The sequence below is a fragment of the Octopus bimaculoides genome, chromosome 13 (genome assembly GCF_001194135.2).
Source record: "Octopus bimaculoides isolate UCB-OBI-ISO-001 chromosome 13, ASM119413v2, whole genome shotgun sequence".
NCBI classification, from domain to species: domain Eukaryota; kingdom Metazoa; phylum Mollusca; class Cephalopoda; order Octopoda; family Octopodidae; genus Octopus; species Octopus bimaculoides.
Window position 1 is genome coordinate 32,597,320 of NC_068993.1, and position 9,696 is coordinate 32,607,015.

The 9,696-nt window shown below is 38.8% G+C and overlaps 1 protein-coding gene across 3 annotated transcripts in view; it reads left to right on the top strand.

Moving 5' to 3' along the window:
• Positions 1 to 1,566: 1,566 nt before the first annotated feature.
• The window catches only part of LOC106877876 (L-aminoadipate-semialdehyde dehydrogenase-phosphopantetheinyl transferase), a 16,347-nt gene continuing 8,217 nt past the window's right edge, over positions 1,567 to 9,696 (top strand). The window contains exons 1-6 of one of the 3 annotated variants that reach the window (XM_014926914.2): positions 1,567 to 1,614; positions 3,926 to 4,084; positions 5,013 to 5,241; positions 6,403 to 6,524; positions 7,192 to 7,458; positions 9,089 to 9,689. In XM_014926914.2, coding sequence (XP_014782400.1) covers positions 3,929 to 4,084; positions 5,013 to 5,241; positions 6,403 to 6,524; positions 7,192 to 7,458; positions 9,089 to 9,259 — 945 coding nt within the window. In that variant the 5' untranslated portion in view covers positions 1,567 to 1,614; positions 3,926 to 3,928 and the 3' untranslated portion in view covers positions 9,260 to 9,689. Of the gene's footprint in view, positions 1,656 to 3,925; positions 4,085 to 5,012; positions 5,242 to 6,402; positions 6,525 to 7,191; positions 7,459 to 9,088; positions 9,690 to 9,696 lie in introns of those variants that run through there. The other 2 variants (XM_014926913.2, XM_014926916.2) reach the window with 2 other exon arrangements.

Sequence of the window (9,696 nt, forward strand, 5' to 3'; positions counted from 1 at the left end):
ATTCACTCACAGGAAACCCAACGAGGATTAATGAAATACTAAATGTGCAATTCAAAAGTGTTTTCACTCCACCCCTAGGACACTTGCAAATCAGCAATCCAGCTCACTATTTTACTACTGCAGATATTAAAACAGTGGCAGTGATGATTGATTACATCAGTATAAAAGAAGACGATGTAATAAGGGCTATAGATGAAATGAACCCGAACTCAGCTACTGGCCCTGATGGATTCCCAGCAATCCTTCTAAAAGCATGTAAGCGAGTCCTAGCAAGACTACTCCAGTCCTTCTTTCAGAGCTTCCTTGCAACAGGCAAACTGCCAAGAAAACTGAAGGAGGGTAAAATATGCCCTATTCATAAAGGAGGTAGCAGAGCAGAGGCCCAAAAATACATGCCTATCTCTCTGACCTCGCGCATCAGCAAAGTCATGGAACGAATAGTCAGAAGAAAACTAATCGCCTTCCTTGAGGAAAATGACTTGCTGACTGACACAACATGGTTTCCGACCAGGATGAAGCTGCTTGACTCCGCTCTTGAAATAGCTGCTCAACCTCTCAAATGTGGAAGTGATATACCTCGACTTTGCAAAGGCCTTCGATAAAGTCGATCATGGAATGAAATGTCACAAACTGCGTGATATCGGTATAGTCGGGAAATTGGGAGAATGGCTGCATGACTTTCTGAAGGATAGAAGTCAGGTGATAGTAGCCAATGAGACCACCTCCAATGACAGGCAAATAGTGAGCGGTGTTCTGCAAGGCACTGTTTTGGGACACTTGCCCAAGGTATCACGCAGTGGGATTGAACCCGACACCACATGGTTGGGAAGCAAGTTTCTTACCACACACCCACGCCTGCGCCTATGTATGTATGTATGTATGTATGTATGTATGTATGTATGTATGTATCAGAGGCGTATATTCCGAGTGAGCTAGGTGTGTCCTGCACACCCATCGAAAATGGCAAATTCGTTATAAATATTAACCTTACTCATTAATTTAATCCCAAATCTTAATGGAAAACTTTTGTTATACTCCTGCTTGAAATTAGTGGCATTGAGCGTAGCAGCACATCCAATACAACAACCACCATACGCCACTGGTATGCAGACATGGGACAAATAGACGTTGAGAGTCTACTTACACAGCGTCAATAAAAGTATGTGAATGTTACTCTACGATGTGCGCGCGCGGATGTGTATCTGTAAGTATTTGTGTGTATGTGTGTGTGTGTGTGTGTCGCGTAATATTTATACACACACATACACACACACATATATACACACAGATTTCTAGACGTAAGCACACATGGCTGTGTGGTAAGAACTTTGCTTCCCAACCACATGGTTTCAGGTTCGGTTCCGTTGCGAGACATCCTGACCACCAAGTATCTTCTACTTTTGTCCCAGGCTGACCAAAGCCTTGTGAATGGTTTGATAGACAGAAACTGAATGAAACCTGTCGAATAGAGAGAGGGAGAGAGAAAGATTGGTGGAGGGAGGCTGGGAGGGACGAATGAATGGATATACATGTAGGTGTCACTTTACTGCCTTGTTTTTTTTACAAGAGACATATTTTCCCCAGTCACCGCTTTAGCACTCATCAGACGGTGTTGTATGTATAACTTTGACAAATTATGGTATTTTAATACTAATGTTAGTATAGCCTATTATTTAGATTGTATATTATTTCATTTTTGTTTATTTAATTGACACTCGCTTCTCGCCACCTTTTTCTTGTTGCCCAAGTAGGCCTTGAATCAATACATTCCACCCTGACCATCTCCACCGCTTTAGGCATAGTGTTTCTTAGTTAACATTATCCAGTGTGTCCTTTTTTAAGACGGTTGTGTGTAATTTGAGGAAGATTTAGCTGCTATTTCCTACACATCAATTGACCAACCTTTGCTCGTGTGTGTAAAATGTTTCTGTTAAGTTTATGTTTATAGTTCCCTTTACATTTACTTTAATTCATAAATAGTAAGGTAATATCAAGGAAAGAATATGGCATTTGTATTAACTATATTACTACTACTAATGCGTGGCACCTTGGACAAGCGTCTTCCAGTCTCAGGTAGCTTAATATCTTGTGAGTAAAATTTGGTAGAAAAACACCGTACAGTTCCTATGTATACAAATGCGTGTGTGCATGTCTTTGCATTGACACACTTGAGCAGTCAAGTGATGAGCTAACCGAATCGTTAGCACGGAGGGCAAAATGCTTAGAGGCATTTAATCCATCTTTACGTTCTGAGTTCAAATTCCACCAAGGTTGACTTTACCTTTCATTTTTTTCAGGGTTGATAAAATAAGTACCAACCAGTTGAAGAGTGGGGTCGATGTAATCGACTTCCCCCTCCCTCTAAATTGCTGGCCTTGTGCCAAAATTTGAAACCAATATTTGTTTATACCCTTACATAAAACAAGCATGTCCTTCAGCTCATTGATTCAGCATGCAAATTCCATTGGAATAAAATACCTTGGATGAGGGGTTGGTATCAGAAAGGACATCTAGCCCCCAAAGAATACTTCCCATAGTAGTCTCTTCCAGCCCATGGCTGCATGAAAGAGGTGACCAAATACACAACAATGCTGATAATTATATATATACTGATTTTAAATTTTGGCACAAGGTCAACAATTTTTGGGGAGGGGATAAGTTGATTGCATCAACACCAGTGCTCAACTGATCCTTAAAAGATTGATCCCTGAAAAATTGAAAGGCAAAGTCGACCTCAGCGGAATTTGAACTCAGAATGTTAAGATGGACACAATGCTGCTAAGCATTTTGCCTGACAAGCTAACAATTCTGCCAGCTCCCCTTATATATATATATGTGTGTGTGCATATATATATATTAAGAAAAAGAAGGCAGTCGGGATTTGGATAAAAATTATTTATTTAACGCTTTCGTCCTTTTCAAGGATTCATCATGCATGATTTCTTATAGGAAGTTAGTTGAAAAAAATCCTGAGTTGAATTTTGTTTTCCTGGGTTTGGGAAAACATTTCTTCATTTGACAGCCATCATCCTATAGATATCAACTGGTGAAATAACTATATTCATATCATACCTCCTGACTTTCTTTATATTCTATATGCTCCTCATGAAATAATTTTCACTGATTGGATTCACTGGATTTCAACTGCTCTCCTATATATTGGTTTACTTTTTGGTGTATAGCCAAGTCTACTGAAAGGAGCTTTTTTGTGATTACCACTGGATTATATAAATCCATATACTGTGCATTAAGTATTTAGTATTGACTGCCAGAAAAAAAGTACTCTTTATCACAGATTAATAATATTCTATTTTGGTCAAGGAGAAACTCAGAATAGTAAGAGCTTGGTTCAACTAAAATAAAATAAAATATTTATGCACAAGCATGGTTATGCAGTAGAAAGTTTGCTTCCCAACCACATGGTTCCAGGTTCAGTTCCAGTTTGTTACCTTGGGTAAGAGTCTTCCACTCTAGCCCCGGGTCGATCAAAGCCTTTTGAGTGGACTTGGTGGATGGAAACTGAAACAATCCCATCATGTATATCTATAAGTATATATATGTGCGTGTTTGTGCCCCCCCCCCACCACTGCTTTAATCTGATGTTGGTTTGTTTACATCCCCGGAACTGCAGTTTGGCAAAAAAGACTAGAATAAGTACCAAGTTTAAAAAAACGTAATTGCTGGGCTCAATTTGTTCTATTAAACCCTTCAAGATGGTGCCCCAGCATGGCCACAATCTAATGACTGAAACAAATAAAAGAACATCTGTATTACACAATGTCTATTATTCACATGGCATTGATCAGCATGAAACCACAGTAAAAAACATTTACCTAAGGTGCTATAACATGGGATCAAATCTAGACCAAACATCTTAACCACAAAGCAAAGTTAGTCTTGTTTTTTCTTTTTCTTTTTTCTCCAGCTTATGAAGAAATTCATGGCAGGATTGCGACTTGCATTTAATTTTGGTTTGTGGAACCCTTTACAATCAGAATGGACCTTTGCTGCTCAGTGTATCCAACCTGAAGAAAAAGAACGTATTTCTCAGTTCATGTTCCAAAAAGATGCCAAAGCTGCAATGGTAAGTCTTAGTAGGAATTTATTTCTAGACGTGAAGTTTCCACAGCTGGAGTGGGGTGGGAGTATGAATTATGATGGAGGAGTGTTGGTTGATTAGAGTTGAGTTGTGTTGTGGGGAGAGGATGAGTATTGGTGTAAGAGTACTATTATTATTGTTGTTGATAAAGCAGCAAGCTGACAGAATCGTTAACACACCGGACAAAATGTTTAGCGATATTTTACCCGTCACTACTTTCTGAGTTCAAATTCCACCGAGGTCAACTTTGCCTTTCATCCTTTTGGCGGCTGATAAAATAAGTGCCAGTTGAACATGGGTTGATGTAATTGACTCATCTCCACCTCTCCCAAGCTGCCCTTGTGGCAAAAATTTTAAATAATTATTATTGTAGAAATATTACATTTCTAAATCCCTGTGAGAGATTTATAGCAGCACAAGAAAGTAATGGTATGTTGTCAACTTACTGTGACAGTTCCATGAAAGGGAAGAATGCTATTGCTATTTTGTTCTAGGAAAAACCGTTTCCTGTTAGCCATGAGACATTTTCTGTGTCCTTATGTTTTCAAAGGGGGAGATAAGCACCTCCACCCAGCAAAGCCAGCACCCAGAGATTAGTTTCAGAGTCATTGCTCATCATCAGTCTGGAGTAGCATGGCTTGCTAACTGAATTTTTTATTACAGGCATATGATCAGCTAGAAAAAGGAGCCAAATCTCCTTCACATCCCAGTCTTCCACCTAAAAAAATGAAAGCACCCATTGGATAATGTAGTCCTATATACACAATGGATGAGATGGTCAAGGATGGATCACCTTTGATCATAAGCCAGAGTCAGGGCTGACAAGGGATCAAACTATAAAATATTTGCCAATTAACTTATCAATGATATAATTATTCATCCTTTCTTTCTTTGTCTTTCTCTAATTTTCTAGGCTGGTCGTTTGTTAATCCGTAAATCTCTGAGTAGTTTACTGCAAGTCCCCTACTCCTCATTGGTACTCAGCCGGACTGACAAAGGAAAGCCGTATCTATCATCTGTAGGCAATGCCTTCAGCAAAACTTCACCCCATTTCAATATTGCCCACCATGGCAATTTCACTGTCTTAGCTACCCACCCAAATGTTGACATTGGGGTAGACATCATGAAAGTAGAACAACCAAGTAGGTAAACAGGTATTTTTTTTACTTTGTTTTCATTCGTTATATTTGTAACACTAGCAGTTGTTGTTGTTATTGCTTAACCCCAGGTGTGCCCTTGTTGGACAGATGGGAACATCTGTGACTACTTCATCCAATACAAACTTCCCTTCAATCGCTCACTCTTGCTAGAAATAGCAGCCAAATCTCCCTCAAATTGCATTCTATCACCATTTTCTTGTTATATGATCAAAGGCATACCAACCATGACCATCCTGCCTTTCCCTAAAACAGAACTACATTTATTTTTTAATGATGGGAGAGTATAGGGATTTGAGAGAAATTTGGCTGCTATATCTAACAGGTCAGGAGAGCCACATAATTGTTGTTTGTGTTGCATCCCTTTATGTCCCATAACCTATCCGTTTGACAAGTAGATATCAATAAAATGGATGCCAGGTTGAAGAAAATACAATGGTTGATGTAGTCAACTAAATTTTTAAAGGTAGTACTCCAGCTTGGCCACAATCTGTAAAACCATAAAACAATACTCTTGTGTTACACACGACTGTATACATGTGTGTATACAACTGTGTGTAGATACAGCTGGATTTATGTGTGTATACAATTTCATGCATGTTGTATATATGTATGTCTATGTGTATTTTATTTGGCAAGTTGTAGCACCTGTTCAGCCACCCTGCCAGGGATACAATAAAGTCATGGGACTGCTGCATGGCAGATTGTGAAGAGGTAGCAGAAGAGCTCAACTGAGCCAACAGTGCTTTATACATTGATACTAAGCAGAGGAATCCTAGAAGATCAATGGTCAGGATTACCCAGCTCTGTGAAGAGAGTAACTGCAGCGCATTCATAGGGGCAGCATCCATGGTTGTGTAATTAGATATTCACTATGACTCAAGCTTCCAATTCTAATTCATAATAACAGAATTGGATGGCAACAGAGACCTGGGAATCTGCAAAAGCAGCACAACCAAAGAAGAGATGTGTGTGTAATGCATACATCTGTGTTTATGTATGTATGAATGTTTGTGGGTGGATGTTTTGTTTCTCTGTTCTTCCCTAATTGCAAAGCATACCTTCCTATGCACTTTGTTTAGCTCCATATAAGGAAGCTTCCAGAAAAAATTTCCTACTACTTCTTCCACATGGAATCTATTTCAGTGGGAAGGACTGTCAAGAAATTCTTCCATGATATGAGACGACAGTTCACTGAGCTTGAGTGGGGAGTGATCCAGTCAACAGGAAGTGAATTCAACCAGCTCCTCATGTTTTACAGACATTGGGTATGTATTTATTATTATCAGACCAAGGAAATCAGTAGAGCAATGAACAAAATGCATTGTGGTTTTTAATTGCATCTGTTTACATTCAGAGTTCAAATCCTGTTGAAGTTGACATTATATTTTATATTTTATTCTTCCTGGGTCAATAAAATAGATACCACTAAAGTATTGGAAGTCAATTTAAAACACAATACATCAAGTTTGTGGCTATATTCCAGCTATCAATTGAATGGGAATCATTCCCAATAATTTTCAGTTCCTTTTTTCAACATTCCAAGTGCTCTTACAATCACTGGTGTTGTAACCACCTTGAGATGTCACATTTTTCAATTTCAATTTATATTTTCTGAGCTTGTCAAATTCTTTTGCCAAGATATGATCACAAGGAATGCTAATGTTGATCAATAAACAAACTTTATTGTTTTGGTCTTTCACAATAGTATCTGGTTTATTAGCTTTGATGGTTCAGTCTCTATGTATTGGAAAGTCCCAAAGAATCATTACATTTTCTCCCTCAGTTACAGCCTCAGGGTGGTGTCAGTAGTTTTGATTTAATAATGCCGACATATTAACCAGTCTAGATATATTATTATCATCATCATCATCATCATCATCATCATAATTATCATCATTATCATAATTATTATTATCATCATCATTTTTCCAGTGTTTGAAAGAAAGTGTGGTTAAATGTCTTGGAGCTGGAATTGGTTTCGGCCTGGACAGGTTAGAATTTCATGTATCCAGTCCTCTACCGACCAATGGCAACACTGTTACTGACACAGTTCTCTTGTTGGATGGTAAAATCAACAAAGAGTGGACATTTGAAGAGACTCTACTGGAAGGTGACCACTGCATCGCCATAGCTTACCAATATCTTACACCACAGAACCATCTTACAGCACTAGAAACCAAAATAAACAATAACGAAAAGGTTTTTCAAGTGTTTTCTTCTTTTAATGTGTGAACAGTGGAATTTTTTTTTTAAATAAACTTGTTTTTATGTATCTCCAAGAATAGTGGGAGTGAACTTTCAGTGTTTGTATGTGTGGGTAGGGTTTTGTTGTTTAACTCCAAGTCTATATTTAGCCTGGAGATTTATGATCAAAGGTATTTCTGTTATAACTATCATGTTTGTTGACTGATGTTTGATCTTTTCTTCAGGCACAATGTATCCAGGACTACATTATCCAACATGTCTATCCTTGTAATGAGATATAGGGCTGTAATTTGATGAACATTTGGTTGCTATTCCTAGCAGGTTAATCTACCACATAAAGGTTTTCTCATTGTTTTGACTGTTGTTGTTAAACCCCAGATCAACCTTGTTATAGGAGACCCATGATCAAAAGGGTTTCAGCTATGGCCATCCTGACTTTTTAGGCAGTCATTATACATCAAAAAGTACATTATCGAACATATCCTTGAGGCTGTGACCGGTTAGATTATTGTTGTAGTTGGTGGTGGTGGTGATGGTGGTGTTTAACCCTAGGTCAGCCCCACACAGCAGACCTGTGATCAAATACATTCCAGCCATGACCATTCCAGCTTTTATATTTCAATATAATGTAGTATCTAGTACTACATTTATATTGTGTCCTTCCATTTTTAAGCTAGTAGAGTATGATTTGGTTACTATTTCTTGCAGGTTGAATGACCACTTACTGTCCTCACTGCTGCTTCTCATGTGAATCATGAAGTGGTTCCTGTACTTATACCACCCTGCACTGCATCTTTACACATGAGTGGACTAAACCATTTAGAGCCAAATGCCTCAGCTACTGACACACCTCAGTAACTGCAGCAGGATTACAGGAACACCTTCATGTCTTCACTGGTTCACCATATTCACCCACTTGTTATTGTTAAGCCATGGGTCAGGTCTAACTGAACAAATCTGTGATCTGAAGCATTCCAACTGTGACTATCTCCTCTCTTAGCATATCAGTTTCTACATGGATGTAATGTACTTTGGGCCTCACAGAGGGGATGACAGGGAACCAAGACTCCTGGCAATCTGCTATGCTTGAGAATATATGTCAAGGTAGATAAATACTTGGTTGTCCTTGCATACAGGTATGTCCCCTGCATCCCTTCTTCTTCAGCTGAGGAAGAGCACTTGTGCCAATGCTGCAAAATAGCACCCAGTACACTATGTTAAGTGGTTGGCATTAGGAAGGGCATCCAGTTATAGAAACCATGTCACAACAGGCATGGAGCTCAGGCAGCCCTCCAGCTGACCATCTTCTGTCAAACCATCCAACTCATGCCAGCATGGAAAATGGACGTTAAACGATGATGGTCGTGGTCATGGTGGACAGTAGAGTATGATGCAAGAGAGATTCGGATACTATTTTTAACTGATTAAATGACTGTGTACAGCCTCTCTTATTTGCCCAATCCAAATATATTCAGGGCATAAAACAAAAGACTCCCATTTAAAACAGTAGGGTGTTGAGTCAGAGAAAATGTGGTTGACATCTTAAAATCTTTATTGTCTTGCATAGAAACATTAAATGACATTTCTAGATTTGAAAAATTATTTTATCTTTTTGTTCTTTCAGGAATCACAACAAAGTCTCGTTGAAGCTTCAACTATTAAACCATTTAGAATCCTTTCCTTTCAAGAACTGATAGCCAATGCCAAGCCCCAGACACCAGCTGATCTCGAATACTGGCAGAACTTTGATTCCAAACTAGAAAGACCCAAAAAACAACAGGAATCAGTCACATAACCTTTCAATGTGCAATTGCTCAGTGTGTATATATAGATATATATTTGTGTGTGTGTATGTGTGCGTGTATATATATATATATATATATATATATATAAAGTGTAGTATATTGCCACTTAAGTGTGGCTGACCCCTAGGGGTGGATGTTACTGTTGCTTTTAGCCCCAGGAGGACATCTCCTCCAGCTGGCTTATCGACACACGACTGTGTCCTGTTTGCCAAGGGAGTTATCCCTCTCACCACGACCAGCAGCACGAACGTATCCGGATTTCAGGGTTATTTCCCTTCTTCGGCGTTCGACAGCTGATGACCTTGGTGAGAGAGAAAAACCTGGCAAAATCTTATATCTTCTTTTCCAGTGGCATTCTTCACTGATATTGAAAAGGTGAAAACAAGCAATGTTAATTCTCTAAATGAAGTATTAACAGTAACTGCAC